Source organism: Oryctolagus cuniculus, chromosome 4 (genome assembly GCF_051225735.1).
Source record: "Oryctolagus cuniculus isolate XC-2025 breed Fujian yellow rabbit chromosome 4, ASM5122573v1, whole genome shotgun sequence".
Classification (NCBI taxonomy): Eukaryota; Metazoa; Chordata; class Mammalia; order Lagomorpha; family Leporidae; genus Oryctolagus; species Oryctolagus cuniculus.
The window spans coordinates 8,015,612-8,036,977 of record NC_142870.1 but is presented as its reverse complement, the minus strand read 5'-3'; the positions used below and the strand labels follow the sequence as shown (position 1 = coordinate 8,036,977).

Sequence of the window (21,366 nt, the reverse complement as noted above, 5' to 3'; positions counted from 1 at the left end):
GTCTTCCACTGCTTTCCCAGTAAAGCAGCCGGGACTCGAACCAGCAGCCGTATGGGATGCCGGCACTGCAGGCAGCAGCCCTACCTGCTTCGCCACAGCGCCAGCCCCCACAGCTCATTCTCTACACCGTTTCCCGTGATTGTTCCGATGAACTTCCTGCTCCACCTGAATCAAGGCTGCCTGGAGGGGCAGGGCCTGCCAGGGCTGGGGGGGCCCAGCGCCGAGGGAGCGCTTCACACCCACAAGGTAAGAGAAGCCAAATTCCAGTGTTCACACGACACACGCTTAACAGACACCCACTCTGCGCAAAACGCTGGAAAAACAACACAGAGATCAACCACACATCTTTAAACAGGTTGAAAACAAAATTCCATGGAAGTGACCAGACACTAAGGCACCACGTCACAATACCTGGGCTAGGAAACCGGAAGAAAAACAAACTTGGACCCTGTGCCTGTGATGGGGTCATCAGTGGACTCTTCCTAGGTCATGGGACAGAATCCTTCTGGTTGGGAGTAAAAACCACTTATCTGTCCTCTTGGCATCTGCCTGTACGTTTTGGTTGTTGTTGTTGTTGTTGTTTAAGATTTTTTTTTCATATCTCGCTGTTCCCGAGTACACTACACGTGTGTGCTCTGTTCTTGTTGGTTCATGTGAAACATGCGCCCAGCCCTCGCCCAGGCAGGTGGCCACCAGGCCACCAACAGGCAGGCTGCTGCTTCAGCCTCAATTAAGCAAGACAGGGGTGCCCAGGGCCACGCGAGAGGCAGCGCCACTCTCCCCAGCACTCCTCAAGCGGAAGCGCCGAGGCCTCCCGGCCCCGGAAGTAACCCCGTGCCAGACCTGAAAACAGTCACACACACATCTGTCACGAAACCCAAAAGCGCCTTTCTCAGGAAAACAAGGCAAAACGTCACCCAGTTTATGGTGATCCACGTGGAGGCCTCATGGGGCTCATGGGGTCTGTGTACTACACTTCTACCTTTGCTTCAATTTTAATTTTTTTTAAATAAAAAAACTGGAAAGAAGTTAAGGGATTTGCTGCAGAAGCTCCAAGACCCAAGCCAGTTCCAACGTCAGTTTTGTATTTTCCTTCTGTAGTCAGTCCAGGAAGCATCAAAGATGCAGCCTTGACTTAAAAAAAAAAAAAAAATGCTCTTAAAACTGTGGCCGGCACCGCAGCTCACTAGGCTAATCTTCCGCCTGCAGCGCTGGCACCCCGGGTTCTAGTCCCGGTTGGGGCACCGAATTCTGTCCTGGTTGCTCCTCTTACAGTCCAGCTCTCTGCTGTGACCCGGGAGTGCAGTGGAGGATGGCCCAGGTCCTTGCATGGGAGACCAGGAGAAGCACCTGGCTCCTGGCTTCGGATCGGCACAGCGTGCCAGCCATAGCAGCCATTTGGGGGGTGAACCAACGGAAGGAAGACCTTTCTCTCTGTCTCTCTCTCTGTCTAACTCTGCCTGTCAAAAAAAAAAAAAAAAAAAAACCTATATATATGAAATACAGAGGAGCTGGTACACACTGTGGCATATTGGGTAAAGCCACCACCTGCGATGCCGGTATCCAATACAGGCACCAGTTCAAGTCCCAGCTGCTCCACTTCTGATTCAGCTCCCTGTTAGTTTGCCTGGGACAGCAGTGGAAGATGGTCCAAGTGCTTGGACCCCTGCACCCAAATGGGAGATCCAGAAGAAGCTCCTGGCTCCTGGGCTTCGGATAGGCCTGGCTCCAGCTGTTGCAGACATTTGAGGAATGAACCAGAGGATGGAAGACCTCTCTCTCTGTCTCACTATCTCTCTGTACGTCTGCCTTTCAAATAAATAAATAAATCTTTCTTAAAAAATGAAATCTGTTCCTTTTATGTAAATAATTTTTTAAAATATTTTTTAAAAAAACAGAAGAACAGCTTTTTGCAGCTCACAGTTTAGCACTGGAAGGAGTCCTGGTGCTGTCTGCACGAGGGCAGGGTCACTCCCCTGGAAACCGCAGACTTCCATGGCCACAGAGCCGTCCCCTCAGAGGCCCGGATCTGGAACAGGCCAGACGAGGACGTCCCTTCCCGAGTACAAACCCCAGCACGCTTCATGAAGCTTTCCAGTCTACGTGGAATCAGCGTATTAATAACAGCTTATTGGCACTGAATGAAAAACACACAAGTCTTAATCTCTGGTCTTGAATCGGGTCCAGGTCCTACGTCATACCTGGCTGCAAGGGCTACAGCCCTGAGCATGTTTGGTGACTGCGGGCTGTGTAGTGAGACCTGAGTCTTGAAACCAGAATTGGTAGCTTAACAAAATTTACTGGTTGTAGAAAAAGTAAACTTGCCTCGAGGGAGGTGAGCTCAGCCTCACCATTCTGACAGCAGCCCCTGGTGGCCAGTTGAGCAAAAAGTGTTGGCTCTGACTCGGAGAGCCCTGACCTTCCCTCCTCAGTGAGGGTGGCTGCCAGCAGGCAGACCATTCCAGATAACAGCTGGGGGTGAGGAGGGAAGCGGCGAAAATCCAACCAAAGGTGTGCCTCTGAGCCATATAAATTACCAAGTCAACACAGGACCCGTCTCTTGCATTAAGAAAAAAGAGTATTATCTTTCAAAAGTAGGGGGAAAAATAGACTCTAAGAGGGCTGAGTTACAAGGCAGATAATTCACGGGCCCTTCGGAAGTTCATGGACAATGAAATTAAACGATAAGTTCGGGGTGGGCGTTGTGGCACAGAGGGTCAGGCCGCAGCCTGCAAAGCTGGCATCCTATGATGAGCCCTAACCACTCCACTTCCGATCCAGCTCCTGCTAATGTGCCTGAGAAAGCAGTGGAGGGTGGCCCAAGTGTTTGAATCCCTTGCCACCCATCTGAGAGACACAGATGGAGTTCCCGGCTCCTGGCCTCGGCCTGGCCCAGCCCCTGCAATGCAGCCACCTGGGGAGTCACCCAGTGGATAAAAGATCTCTTTCTCTCTCTCTATCTCTCCCTAACTATGCTTTTCAAATAAATAAATAAATCTTTCTTTAAAAAAATATAAATTCATTTTGGTGCAAAATTTTTTTGAAATCCTTATGTCAAGGGGTCTTTAAAAAGCTCATGGAAAAGTAGGTAGGATGAAAAAACGTATGTGATTTCAAAGTAATATCACTCCTTAATTGCATGGAAAACCTTAAACATTCACGGAGCGTGGATTCCCGTACAAAATACAGCAGTCCATCTCCCTCCCCGCAGCATCACGCGGCACGCCAGTGTCTCTGTTCTGAATGCAGGACAGTCTGAACTGTAACACAAGGAACTGCTCCGCACGGAGGAAAGTTCTAGAACATGCTGCAACCGGTCAGAGAATAAAATGAAAGACTTCAGATTGTGAGTGCCACAGATTCACGCCACTTCACTGGATATAAATAGAAGAACGATGGGAGGCTGACGGCCAGCTTCAAAGGCGGGCAGTGTCAGGAGTGGAAGCCATAAGCCGCAGGCCGGCTTCTTCGTAAGGTGCACTCTGTCCTCAGCCACGAGAGAACAATCTGGAAGCAATCTGCTGGGGCAGCTGCTCTCATCAACAAACTGTTTATTGTAAGAAAGTGGCTGGGTCAAAGGCTAAACATCAACCCGAACCGAAAGCATACGGAGCAAAAATCAATACCGTCCCTGCTAAGGCAGCCCAGGACCTGCGTGCAAGGCAGCCGAGGGACGCACATGGAGTGCTGCAAGCCGAGGGAGGGAACCGGTCCCCGCGCCCAGGCGCAGCGCTGTGCCGCCTGTACTGCCACTGCGCCCTGCTGCTGTTTTCAGAAAGGTCTCACCCACGCGGCTAACACGCTGTGTTGAAAAAAGACGGCAGCAACTTTCTAGACCAACCTCCCCTGAAAAGCCACGGTGCTTTATTCCAGTGGCTTCCTTCCTGCCTCTGCCGTACAGGGGTCACCAGTGTGTCGACACACAGTGCGCGGGTAACACAGCCCCTCTTACAACTATCTCACTGGCAACTGCGACGCTGAATGATTGGATGTGAGATGATTACGAAGGAACTTTGATTTTAGGTGTGACGGCGGCACCGCGGTTATGCTTCTCAGCAGAGCGCTTATCTTTCAAGAGAAACACGCTAAAGTATTCAGATGAGACCTACACACACCATCTGGGGTTTGCTTCAACAGGAGCCATGGGCAGGAACAGACGAAACAGACTGGCCACAAACGGACACTCGCAGGGAGAGCGGGGAGTCCCCGGGTGTCCCCTGCATTGTTCTCCTTACTTTGTCTATCTCAAGTCTTCTGTAAGATGTTGTCTTTTACTTGAATGCATAGTTCAACAGCCACTTTGAAAGAGGGGGGAAATGTTTTCTTGAATATAAGAAAAGTATTAACCTACCAACACAAATCTATTAACTCCCCACGAGAGCAAATTTATGCCTGTCTTATGGATCACGGTGCTCCCAGGTGTGCAACATGACCGCTGAGAGCCATTCTGAGATACAGCTGCCGCCCTGGGAAGGAGACACACTGAGAAGGAGAAAGGCTCAGTGTGTTCCCGCTGCCTTGGTGGGTCCTCCAAGCCGGAGGTGACGTGATGCAGAAACCATGCTGTCCACGGGATCCTGCGGTCGGACTGTGTTATGGCGCCTGTGAACCTAGGTGAGTGAGCAAGTAAGAAACCCAACAGCCGTAAACAACGGGGACCGAGGTTCTAAAACAGACAATTCAGCATAGAGACTGAAAATGCGACTTTGTCTATTTGAGGCTGGTATATACTGCACTGAAAATTCCTACATTACTAGTGCAATTGAGAATGAGCCTGAAAGAAATACAACAGAACAGAAAGTAAACCTCTCTTTCGTGGTGCTTAAAGCAGCTGTGAGTACGTATCTGAGGATGATTTCAACCTGCTCCAGTATAAAGATGACAATGGTCATAATCACTAATTCTTAGAAAAGAGGGCATTTGAAGAGTTTCACCCGTTTTCCTAGTCCAAGTCCTTTGCTGGGAGAAGCACACATCCGGGAGAGCCTGGAAGGGGTGAGAAAGGCCATCCTGTCCACCCTTCTCTGGACAAGAGTGAGATGGGCTTGGTCACAGGAAGCTGGGGACGGTCTCTGAACAAACCGTCTTCATCTGGCCCATCTGAAACCACCCCCCCCCTACAGCACGACAGGAAAATCTACAAGGGGAGGATCCTCGGGATCACAGACCTCTGACCTAGAAAGCACTTCATGTACTGAAAAGCTGCAGAAAATCCGAAATCCAAGTACGTGTCAAGGCTGCCTGTGGACGGTAACAACCCAAGCCATTATGTGCAGAGAGCTCAAATGTGCTTTGACCTTTCCCAAAAATATTAACTGTCATTTTTTTAATTTATGAGATCACTATATGGCACTGCTTTCATGAGATATATTTACTTATTTACTGAGATTAGTGGTGTTATCACTCAATTTCTCCCAACAGCTGCTCTATGCAGGATTCATTTTTGTCCAAAGAGAAGAAAAGAGCTTGCCAAATGCCTGCCTAGGGCATCAGAAAGCAAATCTTTACAAGTTTTCTCAGAAGAATATTCATATTTAATTTTCCTAACTTTTACTCTGCACGCAGGAGGTAAGCTGGTTTTACAGTGTGGCGCCCAGGAAAGACCCGTGGCACCGGCCGAGACGCGAGGACTCCAGAACCAGCGGTCTTGCTGCCCGTGATGGCCACATGGGCCCTTCCTTGGCTCGTGTTTAGAATCTGAATTTCAGTCTCGGAGGTGCACGGGCCACCCCTCCCCTCGCCCCTTCCCCTCGCCCACACTCGGACATTCAAGAGAAATGCACACAAAGTGAAAGTGCTCCTTTTTCAAAAGTTCCCGGATACTCTAACCTAGATCTTCTCTCAAATTCTAGGCTAAATGGGAAAAAGGTCCTAGCTTAGCAATCCCCTGTGTTCTCCAATTTGTCTTTAAAGCAGACATATGAATTTAAATAAATAAATATGTGCACACACATCAGGGTACTCCAGAAAGTTCGTGGGATAACTGAACAAATAGGTAAGTTTATTTAGGTCAAAAAAGTTCCGACTGCAGGCACAGTGAGTACACATCCCAGGAGTTTTCTGAAGACCCCTCGTATGTATGGCTTTCAAAAATTCTGCACCCAAACTTATCTTTTAATTCCATATTCCACAACCTTTTTGAAGTTCTTCATTGACCTTCACATATAACTATACGTGTGTGTATTCACAGGATTCAAATAGAAAAAAACACATCTACCAACTAAAAAATTATCAATTAAAACAAACACTGTTAATGACCCTGTTTTGAATGGTTTCACTTGTAGACAGGCTTCTCAGTTGATGAATCAGGGTTTAGGCTCTAGCTTTTTTCATGTTTATCTCCAATGACCAACAGGAACCAAAATTACAAGCTTTTCTACCAGCATTTTTTTACTTTAAAAATTTAATTGACAAATAGAAATTGTGTACGTGAGAGGATTTCAAAAAGTTGGTGAAAATGGAGCTAAAGGTAATTTTATTTAGGTGCAAAAGTATTTGGAAGCCTGTGCACATTTCTTCCTAATACACATTCCCCACGAACTTCTAGAAGGCCCTGTGTATTCAAGGTGTACAACACGATGTTTTGATGTACATATACACTGTGGAATGACGACTCCGATATTTCTAAAATAGATTATATTTTCAAACGAGAGCCTGAAAACATTTCAAGAAAGAAAAACAAGAACACCCACAGGACAAGCAGAAGGATTCTACAGACTGTACCAGAAACAGGCGGGGGCTGGAAAGCGAGGGCGAAGCGACGCTTAGGCAGCTGCGGGCTGAAACAACGGCAAAACCAAGGAAGCAGAGAACGCTCAGCAGAAGGGAGCCTCCTCTTCCTGTCTGTGATGCACGGACAGACAGACCCCAGCCGCTTTTCCACGGAGGCCACTGCCTGGCAAGGACCCTGTCCCCCTGCCAATCCCAGACGCAGCAACGGCAGCCCCCAGCACCCCAAGTTGCCCCGGTCCTCCCAGCTCAGGGCAGGGACACGGAGGATTGCCATCGGGGCTGAAGCCTCCGAGTCCTTGCAAACGGATTTCTAAGGGGCAGCTCGCTTGAGAGGGCAGCACTGTCACGTTACCGGCAAGAATGGTGCGAAACGTGCTCCCGGCTCCAACGCACAGCCAGCCCAGAACTGAGGCAGACCCCGACCCGCTAGCTCCGCCAGTGCCGGCTGGGAGAAGGACGCTTACACGGCTTTCCCCCACAGTGGGCGCCCACCACCAGGCCCCCTGGGGTCCCCGGCCCCTGTTCTGCACCTCATCACGGGGAGCCCTTTGATCATGCCCTCAAGCAACCCGCTACTCGCGCCGCTCGCTCCCTGGGATGTATTTTTTTGGACTTGGGAGACAAAAGTCTGCTCTTAAGAATGTTCCAAGGCTTCCAGAGCCGGCTTCGACCGCCCTCCCCGGGAGGCAGCGCCATGATCCACACCCTCACACATGGCAGCGATTAGGGGCTGGTGCCGAAGACGGAAAGCATTTGGTCTTGCAGGGCTTTTTATTCCAAAAGAGCCTGTTTCCCATCCACAAATTTGTGACTGCATAAACGGTAGATATAAATAGTCTGGGAAATACAAGCACTCCTCCTGGACTGGGTGCCACCCCACGGAGGATGCTCCGTCCGGCTGCCAGCCCTGGTCACCCCATCCCGGGGCCAGGCAGCCAACGCCGCAGCCCACAGAAATCACAGGTCACGGCAAAACCCGTGAAAAGGGAAAAGCCAGGCGGAGTTGTGTGGGTCCCCGACTCCCGCCAGCATTTTCCCGGTCTCTGCCTTGACTTCAACCCTGAAAGATCGACCCCCCACAGAAACTGCTAGAAATAAGACTCCAATAGCAAGACGGGGCACACGGCAGCTGAAAAGCCACCTCCTCCCGAAAGCACTAATTTCTAAAAGGGAGCTAAGGAAAACACCCGGCTATTATTTCTCTCGCATTTCCACGTCAAGACTCCTCATGTCACCTTTTGCTGTGGGTATTACGTTTGATAACAGGAAATCAGTCAGAATGAACAAAACATTTCCAGTGTAGGTGAAGGGGAGAAAGAAAGGAGAGAGAGAGGTACGTATATGAAAGACCCTTTAAAACATGCATAGCTGTAAAAGCTTTTAAATGTGTGCTTTAATCTGCCAGCTGCTCTCGGCCGGCCCCGTCCCGTAAAACGCAGCCACCAGACCTCCGCAGCCGCGTGTCAAACGCTACTCAGCGTGCACCTGGAACTCTGACGCTCCCATCTCCAGAAAGTATTCTTTTAACGGCGTTTTACAATAACGCTAGAAGTGTCTTTCTCGCTGTACATTCAAGATTCAAAGCAAGGATTAAAGGTGGGAGAAGGGGAGGAGTCCGTGTCAAATACCTTGCTGGGGGAAAAAAAAGGCAAGCAAAGACTTCTTTTACAGTGCAGAATTCTAATGAGAACTTGTTAGAAAAATCACGACATGTTGTACAGCCCACTGTCCTATTCCCAGCGGTAAGGAGCGAGCTTGCCAGGCCCCAGGCCACAGGGTCGGGGCCACCGTGAGACCCCGACTCACATAAGGGGCTCCGCTGAGTCTAGGGCACGCCACAACTGTGGGAAATTATCTCTTGCTTCCCAGAAGGCATTGCAGCGAGGCCTTGTGCCTAGTAGGCACTCAGATGTCTGCTCAGTGCAGGGGTGGGTGAGAGGAGGAGGAGTATGAGCCATGTGGACTGACTTAGTCCATGTTTCTTCATAAAGCAATCGATGTCACTGGTGCATACATCAGAACGGTAGGGTGCACACCCTAGATACAGACAATAAAAAGTCAACGTATAAAAAAGTAATTCCCTGAGTAGTAGAGGCTAAGCCTGGAGCTTCTTCCACCCGTTTACAAACACCAAAGCGATTCTCGCCAGCGATATCGTTTTTGAGGGAGTGAGGAATAAAAAGGTTTCACAGTAAATAATTTTAGGCGGAATCAAACTGAAAAGTGAAAACTCGTTTTTAAGTATATATTATTCATCCCCAAACTCCCACGCTACCAACACCGCGCACACACGCCCCGTGGTGATTTTGCCCCCTTACTTTAATAACAAACTCGGTTGTCACTTCTTGTTACGCTCACACATCCTGACCCCGCGGGGAGAGTAACCAGACACCCTCTCGCAGGGCTCCTGCCAAAAGGCCGCCGCTGCTACTTCTCAGGCCGCCTACCCCGCGCCCAGAAGGATCCCAGGCTTCTTCGTTTGGGAAAAAAAGATGGTGCTCCCCAGATCCAGGGCGGGAAACCCCCCGGCTGAACGGGCTGCCACGTGACAGTCGCCTGCCTTCCGGGGGTGGGGGACCTCCCACCCTGTTCTGGCTCTGGCAGGAGGCTCTGGGGGTGGGCGTCGGGGGAGCTGGCTCTATCCCCACTCACAGGTGTGGGGTCCCAGAATCCTGCGGCCCCTCCCCAAGAGAACTTCTCCTGCCCTCTTCCCTTCGCCACGTGTCTGGCAGAGGTAAAAACGGAAATGGAAGCCAGCGCCCCAGAGGCAAGAAAGTCTTCACCAGGAAAAAACTGTGTTCCTTCCACAAAACTAACCCTTACAGAAAATAAAACCCATGAACATTTGCTACGAAATATCAAGTATTTTTTCCTGAGTTCTTCAAGAGAAACGACTGTGGTTTTTGTTTTTGTTTTGTTTTGTTTTGTTTTCCATAAAAATCAGTGTCTCCCACCAATACCCCGGAGCTCTCCCACCCAGGATGGTGTGCTCCTGCTAACTTCCTGTCACCACCAACAGTGGGAGCTGGACTAGGCGGCCTCTGAGCAATCCTGCTCCATGACAGCTTGCGGTCAACCACGCAGTCCACCAGCCCCCCACCCCCACCCCCGACACCCGCAGAGAGGAAGCCCCAAGGGGAGGGGGCGGTCAGCTCACACTCACACCTGATGGTCCCAGCTGTCACACGCCACTGAGCCAGTCAAAGCGGCTGACCCGCAAAGCGAAACCTCTTAAATGTAGAGGTCAAAAACGACATTCCACTCTTGTAACCTTCAAGTTTTAGCCACCTTCAAAAACCCAATGGCCTAGTGTAATCTTTCGGTTTTTAATAACTGGCCTGGCTCATTATATAACTAATATGCTCATCACAGAAAACAGGTCCAATACACAGGAGGTTTCCCAAGATCTCTATTAAAGTCATCTAAAAGCCCACCGCCTGACATGCGCCCTCCACACAGGACTCACGCATGTGTGCATGTGTGTGCGTGTGGGGCATGTGCTCTGCAGGTCAGCGTGTGACGGCCGTGTGGAGCCCTCTGTGTCCGTCCTGGCCTCCTGAGGTTAGGCTGCACGTGGAGACCGAGGCTGGGGGAGCCCAGCTTGGCCACCGGGCCTGCACCCAGCAAAGCTTTGCTTCCTCCTGTTGCTGTGCCTGGGGACACGCCCGGAGTCACCCACGACTGGGTTTTCGTGTGGGGATTACATGCTACCGTGGTGTCTGGGTGTCGCTGAAGGTGGCCTCCGGCAAATGCTGAGGACCCGTGGTCCCTGGGGGCCGTTGTTCCCTACTGGGCGGGCCACGCCATTCCCCAATCCTCCCTTGTAACAGAGACGCACACGGGAGCTTCATAAATCTTCTGTACCGTTCCCCATAAAGTGCAAGTGTCAAGGCACCCAAGTGCATAAACACAGCTGGTCTGCAGTGAAACTATTTAGATAACTGGTGTATTTATTTTGTTCTTTCATATCCCATACCGTAACGAGACCCAGTACACCGCGAATGTCGAGTGAAAGACGAGTGTTATTGACTGTGACATTGAAATAATTTCTACAGGCCCCCAAAGAAAGTGTCACCAATATAATGGGAAACTACCAAAGCACACTACGCGAAATTAATATAGAAAGAAACAAATGCAAACTCTGAATCACTTCAGAGTTCTAGGGGCTGGTGCACCAGGCAGCCTAGCTCAGCAGCGACACCTGCTGGTGCGAGGTCGCAGCTCCCCCGCCGTGGAGCACAGCCCAGGAAGCCGGAAGCCAAGAGGCACCAGCACAGAGGCTAAGACCACCACAGTCAGCAAGCGCCTATCTTCAAAGCCGTGTGCACGGAAACCCTCCGGGAACCTGAACCTCAGGAGAACCTGAGACCTTGAATTCTGACATTTCCTTCCACCACGGATTCGGGCTTTCTAAGTAGAGCAATAAACAATGAGAAATGGTTGGGGGGGGGGGGGGGCGGTGAGTGCTGTGGTGCAGCAGGCAAAGCCACTGCCTGTGATGCCAGCATCCCAAATGGGCGCCAGTTCGAGTCCCAGCTGCTCTGCTTCTGATCTCGCTCCCTGCTGATGGTCCGGGAAACCAGCAGAAGATGGCTTGGCCAAGTGCTTGGGCCCCTGCACCCACGTGGGAAACCTGGAAGAAGCTCCTGGCTTCGGATCCGCCCAGCTCCGGTCATTGTGGTCATTTGGGGAAAGGAAATGAATATGTATAATTCTAAGCCGGACCAAAAAGAAAAACATGTTTTCTCATATTTGGGGTAGTTACTACACAGAGCCATACTAGTATAGTTTTCATTATCTATGATTATTTTTGAATTGACTGTATGTGAGTGAAATGGGCATCTTTTCATTGGATTATGGTTTACTGCCCTTGCCTATAGTTCCCTCTGAATTACGGTCTTTTTACTTTTTATTTGTTGAACTCTTTATCTAGTGGAGCATTAAGCCTCTGACCATTATGTAAATTAAAAGCATATTAACTCAAAAATTAAAAAAGAAGGAAAGCATCACTATACTTTTGTACCTACGGACTACACTGAATCTGTTCTCTTTGCAGTCATGTAACATTAACACGAGAACTGTGTCGTAGTAATTTGCTGTAACCAAGACTCTCATGTAGCAATAAATTCCTAAAAAATGAATATGTACAACAATTCATGCATTCAGCTCCTTAAGCTCCGCAAGTAAAATATAATTCAATAACAAAAAGCGACTGAGGTGCGAGCATTTGGCGCATTTTGCTACTGGGACACCTGCGTTGCATGCTGGAGTGCCTGGACTGGGGCTCTGGCTCTGCTGCGGATTCTAGCTTCCCACATACACCTGGGAGGCAGCAGGTGATGGCTCCAGTACTGGGTCTCTGCCACCCACGTGGAAGACTTGGGTTGAATTCCTGGCCCCAACCTCAGCCTTGCCCAGCCCCAAATGTTGCCAGCATTCAGGGAATAAATCAGTGGGTGGGAGATCTCTCTCTCTCTCTCTCTCTCTCTTTTCTCTCACTCAAAAAAAATATTTAAAAAAAGAAAGAAAAACATTTAAAAAAGGAAAGAGCGATTGGGAAGAGTCCACAGCACAGACATCCACAAAGACCAACAACGTCAGGGACCCAGAACGAGAAGTCAGCATTTCTGAAAACTGTTCTTTTCCAAAACCATCATGTAATAAGGGGCTTACCAGGGCATGTTTGGGAATCTGTACACAGAACAGAAATGTGTCTTACTCATGTTCAACCACTTCATTCCCATGGTTCTTCTTTTTATATCGATTTATGCATTTATGGAAAGGCAGAGTTACAGAAAGAGAGGGTGAGACAGAGAGAGAGAGGTCTTCCATCTGCTGGTTCACTCCCCAGATGGCTGCAACAGCCAGGGCTGGGCCAGGCCAAAGCAGGAGACAGGGGCTTCTTCCAGGTCTCCCCTGTAAGTTCTGGGCCCCAAGCACCTGGGGCACCCTCCACTGCTCTCCCAAACCATCAGAAGGGAGTTGGATCAGCAATGGAGCAGCCGGGACTCAAACCTCAGCCCCTGTAGGACACCGGCATCGCAGGCAGCAGTTTTACCCACTAGGCCACAACGCCCGCCCCTGCAGTCCCATGGATTGTTAATGCAGGAATCAATGTATGAATACTCTCCCAAATGATCAATCAATCACGGAAACAGTATCCCGGACAGAGGTGGCGCAGGGAGGGGACGCCACTGGAGAACTTAAAGGACAAAAGCACGAAACATGAGTGGGTGGTATTGTGTGATTTTTTAAAAATTTTTATTTATTTATTTGAGAGACGGGAGAAAGGGAGAGAGAGAGAGAGAGAGAGTGAGTGTTCTCATCTGCTGGTTCACTCCCCACATGCCCACAATGGACAAGACTGGCCCAGGCTGAAGCCAGGGGACAGGAGAGTGATGCAGGTCTCCCACTTGGGTGGCGGGGATCCAATTACTTGAGCCATCACCACTATCTCCCAGGGTGTGCACTAGCAGGAAGCTGGAGCCAGGAGCCAGGAGCCAGGAGCCAGAGCCAGGTATCAAATCCAGACATTCCAATAAGGGACAAGAGGGGTGGCACTATGGTGTGGCAGGTAAAGCCGCCACCTGCAGTGCCAGAACCCCGTATGGGCTCTGGTTCTAGTCCCAGCTGCTCTACTCCTGATCCAGCTCTCTGCTATGGCCTGGGAAAGCAGAAGAAGGACAAGTCCTTGGACCCCTACACCCACGTGGAAAAAACTCCTAGCTCCTGGCTTCAGTTCGGCACGACTCCAGCCATTGTGGCCATTTAAGGAGTGAACCAGCAGATAGAAGACTCTCTTTCTCCCTGTCTCTGCCTCTCTGTAACTCTGCCTTTCAAATAAATAAATAAATCTTTCAAAAAACAAATTTAAGAAAATAAAAGTAAAAAAAAAAAATTAAGGGACATGGGAGCCCGAGCTGCATCCTGAGCCCTAGGCTAACTCCTGCCCTGGTGCGTGCTGTGACACAAGCAGACACAGAATGCAGAGCTCTGTCTAGCTATCCAGGTCATTCCCATCCTAAAGAATATGCCCAAAGGTCAAGAGTTCCAATCTCCTGCTCACAGGAGAAAAAACGAAGGCCATTCCTTCCTCTCCACTCTGTGTCCACGAGTCCAAGAGCCCAGTCCCAAGAGCAGCATGGTCAGAACTCCTGGGAACAGCCAGGGATTACTGCCAAGGGCAAGTCCGGTCTACCTCGCTCCTGCCCTCCCAGGCTTACAGGCAAGCACCTGCTCACCAGGACAGCCTCAGATTCCCCATGTGGGAAGAGGGCTGAGGAGGTGCAGGAGAGTAACTGCTGCCCTGGGGCCCAGCACCCTCGTCCACACAGCCCTGCTCCACTCCTCCAAGACTGGAGGCTCTAAGGACGGCCACATTGGAGACTTTCTGTATCACAACAAGGCGGGGGGTGGAGAGGCAGTGCTGTGGTGCAGCAGGTCAAGCCGCTGTCTGCGACACCCATAACCCACAGGGCCAGAGTCCCGGCTGCCCCACTTCTGATCCAGCTCCCTGCTAATGCACCACGAAGGCAGCCAAAGATGGGCAAAGTACTCAGGCCTCTGCCGCAAACATGGGAGACCCAAGAAGCTCCTGATTCCTGGCTGCAGCCTGGCCCAGCCCTGGCTGCTGCAGCTGTTTGGGAAGTGAACCAGAGGACGGAAGCGCTCTCTTCCTCTCTCTCCCCTTCTCTCTCTGTCACTCTGCCTTTAAAATAAATAAATAAATCTTTAAAAAAAAAAAAAATATGGTGCCGGCCGGCGCCGCGGCTCACTAGGCTAATCCTCCACCTGCGGCGCCGGCACACGGGGTTCTAGTCCGGGTCGGGGCGCCGGATTCTGTCCCGGTTGTCCCTCTTCCTGTCCAGCTCTCTGCTGTGGCCCAGGAGTGCAGTGGAGGATGGCCCAAGTGCTTGGGCCCTGCACCCACATGGGAGACCAGGAGGAAGCACCTGGCTCCTGCCATCGGATCAGTGCGGTGCGCCGGCTGCAGTGGCCATTGGGGGTGAACCAACGGAAAAAAGGAAGACCTTTCTCTCTGTCTCTCTCTCTCACTGTCCACTCTGCCTAAAAAAAAAAAAAAAAAAAAAGTGGCGCCTTTCTATTAACTGAACATACAAAAACAGAGACAGATGACTGGGAGCTGTGAGTTCCTGAGACACTGGTGCAACAGGAGTCAAACCACAAACTACAGACGTGATGGGGCACACAATGAGACAATGCTGTCAAGATAGAAACAATCCCTTGCTATATTACTAATGTTTAAAAGTAGTAACATCACCTAGAGCCTGCTTAGACGCATCACCAGGCACACTACACACCTTTAACTCACTCCACCTCTCAACCACCTCAGGATTAACTGCACTATCATTTCATAATGCAATTAGGTAGAACTTTCACATGTATTCTCATCTAGTCTCCAGATGACCCTGTAAGCTCTCTTATCCCCAGACACTCTCAGATTTTCAATCTGTCTTCTCCAAGTAAGTGTATCAAGTAAGTGTACCCAGACAGCCCACAGCTCTTCTCTCCTCTGGTTACTAATTTTGCCAAGGGCAGGAGCATAACCCAAAACAGAGTATGTCCTGTTTTAAAGGTGTGGCTGGGGCCGGCATCGGGGTATAGCAGGCTAGGCACTGCTTGCAACCCTGGCATGCCATATGGCACTGATTCAAGTTCCGGCTCCTCCACTTCCGACCCAGCTCCCTGTTAATGCACCTGGGAAAGCAGTGGAAGATGGCCCAAATGCTTGGGCCCCTGCACCCACATGGGGACCCAGAAGAAGTTCCAGGCTTCTGGCTTCAGCCTGGCCCAGCCCCAACCACTGTAGCCATTTGGAGATGAACCCATGGATGGGAGATATCTCTTTTTCTTTCTCTTTCTCTTTTTGTCTCTCTCTCTCTCCCTCCCTCCTTCTCTTTTTGTCACTCTACCTTTCAAATAAACAAAATAAATCTTTTAAAAAATGCGTGGTAAGGGGTGTAATTTGTTCTTTTCCAGGGAAAGTCACCGGGAACATGGGTACCTATCTGCTGGAATAGTCACTGCACTCACAACTTCGGCTGTTCAGGGACAACAACAGAAAGAGACCCACAAAATGATTTGTTAGAATGAATAAGACCTTGACAGCGCGGCAAGCAAGGGGATTAGCAGGAACACACACCTGGAGAATCTGGCAACCTGCCCAAAAGCAGGTATCAATCACAGGCAGCAAATGCAGACTCAAGGCCGATGGAATTCCTGAATACACCCCCAACTCTGCGGGTATTTTCCTTTTACACACAGCTGACGCACAGGAACTGAAGCCCAGGGCCTGTCTGCCACCAGGTGGCAGACAGCAGCACAAATGAAGCCAAAATTGTGATTTTCCCACCCAAAGATAAGCTGAGAAAGGCCCCAATCAAAACAACTGTTTTTAATCCCAAATGAACAGCCCGTGGTTTCCAGATCACAGAGCCACCCCTTGCTATCCACAGGGAATGGGTCCCAGGACCTCTTCCATGGATGCCACAATCCACCGTCGCTCAAGTCCCTTAATAAAACGGTGTCGTCCTCACACAGAACCCACCGAGTTCTATGCTGAATCCTCTCTAGGCTGCTCCTAGTGCCTACCGCAGAGCACATGCTCTTTAAATAACTGTGCACTGTATTCGGGGAACAATGGCAAGGAAAAGGTTTGCACACGTTCAGTATAGAAGCAGTTTTTTTTTTTCCCCAAGTATTTTTATTCCAAGGTTGGTTGAATCCAGGGATACGGAACCCACAGAGCCAGAGAGTGGGCTGCACTCCCCTGACCCACAAGCAGGAAAAGCCCAGAACCTGCAGGCCAAACTCCAGCAGCCTTCCCCCACCTCACATACAAACACGGACGTGACTACGTGATCCCTGCATGCCTTTCACACGGTCTCCAGACCATCCGAAGTCAAAAGAGAAAATGGAAATCAAAAGAGAAATCACAATCAAAACCCAAGGAAACGAAAGAACTCCAGGGCCAGGCCCCCTGTTTTGAAGAAGGCCACGGCACGGCGCCCCCTTCTGGCTGAGCCAGCTGCAAGCTCACCCGTGTGGTCGGCAGGAGGTACGCAGGTGTTAAGGCAGGCACTTGCTTTACGTCACAGCTCAGGCCGAGGGTCGTCAGGATCTCCCTAAGGACTTCGTATCTTGACATGTTGCTTGATTTGAGCAAATTAAAATCTTCTTGAGTTTGCACCAGGGAAGAGCTGGGAGGTAGTTCTAAGTGCACCTGAGGGGAGAAACACCACGTGTAAGTCCAGGGCCCGTGCAGACACCAAGACAGCTTCGCTGCCAGTTCTGAAAACTTGAACATGGATTCTCACCATTACCAACAGCACATAAACTCAGAACCCGAGCACTGCAGAAGAGAGAGCAAGCGCTAAAGATCTGAGGGGCAGGCATTCGGCACAATGGGTAACTGTTGTTCGGAAGCACACACCCCGTCGGACTGCCTGGTTCCCGGCCCAGCTCCACTCCCAGTTCTAGCTTCCTGCTAATGTGCAGCCTGGGAGGCCACAGATGACACACAAGTGCCTGGGCCCCTGCCAGCCACGTGGGAGACCCAGAAGGAGCTCCCAGCTTCCAGCCTCAGCCTACCCCAACTGCTGCGGGCATCTGGAAGGTGAACCAGCAGATGGAGGATAGCTCTCCCAGCTTCTCCGCCTCTTAAAAAATTAAAAAATGATAAATTAAGTGTCCCCCCCTATCACCAGTCAGTGTCTTGGCATAAAGGAAGGGACAGAAACTTCCAGTTCTCTTGAGATCAGATGTTCACTTGACGTTAGCATCAGGGGGACCCCACAATACCGAGAACCCTGAAGATGGACATCAGCTCATTTACCTTATTCTGTTTTTGCCTGTATTGTATGTAGTGCTTCCTACTTTAGGCATCAAGAAAAGTGAAGGCATGGTGCCAGCCTTGTCAACTTAAACATCTCTCAACTCCCACCCATACCTCAATCAAACCAAAGATCCTGTCCAAATCTATTGTCGACCGTGGTCCGAGTGTCCCCACTGAGGGTCTGCAGGACCCTGCCCAACAATCTCCAAACTACAGCTGGCCGCTGCAGGCTGCTGCTTCACCGTGATGGAGCCCTAAGGGCAGCGGGCAGTGGGTGGGCCTGGCCCCAAATGCCCTGGAGAGGGGAGGGCAGAGGAGTGGACCCTATAAAGCATCGATCCTCCAGCCCCTCCTCCCCCCTCTGTATGCCTCCCTCCCAAATGGACAAGCAGCACATAGCAAGTCAGTCTCAGCCCAGACAGGAGCCTCACTGTGTCTGTGCTTGCCTGTGCGTGAGGGAATGGGGACTGCGTGTGCACACCCTGTGGACAAGCTGAACACACAGGGGCACAGTGAAATGCACTGAACCATCATCACACAAGACAGATGCAGTGAGGAAAGCAGGGACAGAGCTACCAGCAGGCCCCAGGGTCCAGGAGGACAACAACAAGCCATGGCTGACACCCTGAGGACAGCGCCTCCATGGTGGGCATGGCCCCCAGTGGCACACCAGGCTGGGAGCCCGGCAGATTTGCACTCCGGGTCCTCGTGGTAGTCAACAGAAGCCTCATCCTCTGGTCCTAGGCTGGTTGCCATAGTGATGGCCTGTCTATAACCTGGCTTCTAAAAGCAAGGCTTTTCATCTGGACACAGTGCTAGAACCAGTAACATCTCGAGCCACAAGCCAGGAGGTGGGTACTGCAGGCACGTATTGGGTAGACGGGGCTCCTGCCCCTAGCTGCAAAGAATCACTGGGCCCGAAATGTCGACGGCACCTTGGCCGAGGAACTCTCTGCGTGAGAGCAGAACCACTTCTGCCTTGTGCCGAGTAAAGAGGCCGAACTTCTTAAAGTCCATTCGGACAACTTCGTGCCAACTGCTAGTCCCTCTGACAGGCAAATGTCGGCGTGAAATCGTCCCCGCGAACTTGATCAGTGCACCAAGCACTTGAACGGTGCCTCTCTATCATCGTGAAGGGCAGAGGCATCAAACGGGCAGTCTGTGTGGCTGGGAGCCCAGCGCCCCGCGTGCAGCTGTGTTGGGCCCTTGAACTCCCTTGCCTCCTCTTACTGGGTTACATCATTGCTAGATTTATTACAAAGATGAAGACTATGAAATTGAACAGGGAAAGAGGAAACTAACCAGCCTGTGATAATATTTATTGGTTGATCTCGGAGAGGTTTCGCAGCCACACGGGCCTGGGGAGAAAACAGTGACCCTGTCACAGAGAAGACTGGAAGTCATTTAAAATCAAAAACGACATTCTAATCCTCCGACTCTGATTTGTGAAGCTGCATCAGATTGCCTTTTTTTTTCCTAGGGCAATGCACTGCAGTATCAAATTTTATGATAGAAACGGGGTCAATTTAAATGGTGCAGCAAACAGATTTGCTACGTAACTCAGAGAAACGGATCGCAACAGTGCCGAATCAATTTTCTAGTACAAGTCTGCACACAGAAGTGGTACAATCCACTCTTCAAAACTGAAATATGGCTGTAGGAAGTTGGGTGTTTAAGTGGATTTTCTGAGAATGCACAGTTGCTATAGTTACCATATTCTCAGAGAAAAAGATAAGAGGAGCATTTATTAGGCCTCCAAAATGGATCCATGTGGCTCACAGCCCTACAGGAAACCTGCCTGGGCTGGACATGTTCATCTGTCCTCGTGTCCGAATTTCTGACATTGAAGCATCTTTGCCTCAGTATCATCTAAATCGAGTGAGTGAGCTTTAGAACAGAGGGAAAAAAAAAAAAAAAAAACAGAACTATACCCTCTGACAAATGTTTGATCACAAAACCCAAGGTAAAAAAGAGGAAAAAAAAAAAAAGAGACGGAGCTTCTAGGAGGGCTGGCAAGAGGCCTGGCATAAAACAAAAAATTAAAAGAAAACAGAACCAAAAAAGTAAACAATTTGCTGACTCAATAAAGAGAGCCCTACCACAAAACACACTCTATTGCATTCATCTGGGCACTCTAATGGGCAAAACTGGCACCTGCGGGGGCCCCTCCCGGGCCGTGGAGAGCTATCTGCACAGAACCCACTTCGCTCCTCCTGGGAACTGGAATAATCTCTAGACCATGTCTAACTCTAATGCAATGTAGGCACATTGGTTAGGCAGCAGCGACAAGAAGGAAGTCCGTACACTTGAGATTTTGTGTCCAAACGTTTTCCAACGGTGCCTGGTTAAGGCTGTGGATGAAGAACCCAGATACTAGGGTCAGCTGGATTTCGTTTTTGTATTAAATCATCAAATCCTTAAGGAGAAGAAAGTGCTCACCTGACTCTAACGAAAACCTCTGTCCTAAGGCATTGAAAACGATGTGCGGTAACTGATGGGAAATTCTGGAACAGTCTATCCTGCTACCACTCGCTTAAATCAGCAAAAGCTAAAAGGAGAAAGACGAAAAAGAGAACAGGAGAGACAAAGGACCTGCTCTCGGCAGCCTCCTTTCCTCTTCTCCTGGCTTCCTTAGGCACTACGAAGCCATCAATCTAGATAACTTCAATATCCTCTCACAGGGAGTTCTTCCCAGCACTTAGATTTTTTAAAAAAAAAAAGATGTATTTGAAAGGCAGAGACAACAAGAGAAAGACAGACAGAGAGATCTTCCATCTGCTGGTTCACTCCCAAAATTGCTGTGACGGCTGGAACTGGCCAGTCTGAAGCCCGGAGCCAGGAGCTTCTTTCTCAGACAGGAGCAGGGGCCCAAAGACTTGGCCATCAGCTGCAGTATTTTATTTTATTTTTTTTTTTTTATTTTTTATTTTTTATTTATTTATTTTTTTTTTTTTTTGACAGGCAGAGTGGACAGTGAGAGAGAGAGAGACAGAGAGAAAGGTCTTCCTTTGCCGTTGGTTCACCCTCCAATGGCCGCCGCGGCCAGCGCGATGCGACCGGCGCACCGCGCTGATCCGATGGCAGGAGCCAGGAGCCAGGTGCTTTTCCTGGTCTCCCATGGGGTGCAGGGCCCAAGCACCTGGGCCATCCTCCGCTGCACTCCCGGGCCACAGCAGAGGGCTGGCCTGGAAGAGGGGCAACCGGGACAGAATCCGGCGCCCCGACCGGGACTAGAACCCGGTGTGCCGGCGCCGCTAGGCGGAGGATTAGCCTAGTGAGCCGCGGCGCCGGCCCAGCTGCAGTATTTTAATGTGACGGTCAACAATGTCTGGGATCACTACCCCAAGACCCTCAACTGTTTACATTAAATAAAGGCTTGAGTACATTAATAACAGGGTACTCGTGACAAGAAAGTAAACTAACGTAGCTTTTTAAAGCTTTTGAGACGTCTTCCTTCTGACTGCCTGCTTTTATCAATTAATTCATTTTATTTTATTTGAAAGGCAAAGAGACAGAGAGAGATGGAGAGTGATCTTCTATCTGTAGGTTCACTTCCCAAATGCCCACAACAGCTGGGCCCAGGCCAAAGGCAGGAGCTAGAAACTCAACCCAGGTCTCCCCCGTGAGTAGCAGGAACTCAATTCATGTGAGCCATCCCCTGCCGCCTCCCAGGGCGCATAGTAGCAGGCAGCTGCAAGGCAGAACGGAGGCAGGACTGGAACCCAGGCCTCGCCAGGAATGGAATGTGGGCATCCCAAGCAGCATTTTCACTGCTGCAC

At 50.2% G+C, this 21,366-nt stretch overlaps 1 protein-coding gene across 7 annotated transcripts in view; it reads right to left on the bottom strand.

The window, feature by feature from the left end:
- The window catches only part of HLCS (holocarboxylase synthetase), a 209,404-nt gene that overhangs the window by 163,583 nt on the left and 24,455 nt on the right, over window positions 1-21,366 (bottom strand). For all 7 annotated transcript variants that reach the window (XR_016232992.1, XR_016232991.1, XM_089331425.1 and 4 more), the window contains one exon: window positions 16,793-16,975. Coding sequence is in view for 5 of the 7 variants with exons in the window: in XM_089331425.1 (XP_089187551.1) it covers window positions 16,793-16,975 (183 nt within the window). In the remaining 2 variants the exon portion in view is untranslated. The remainder of the gene's footprint in view (window positions 1-16,792; window positions 16,976-21,366) is intronic.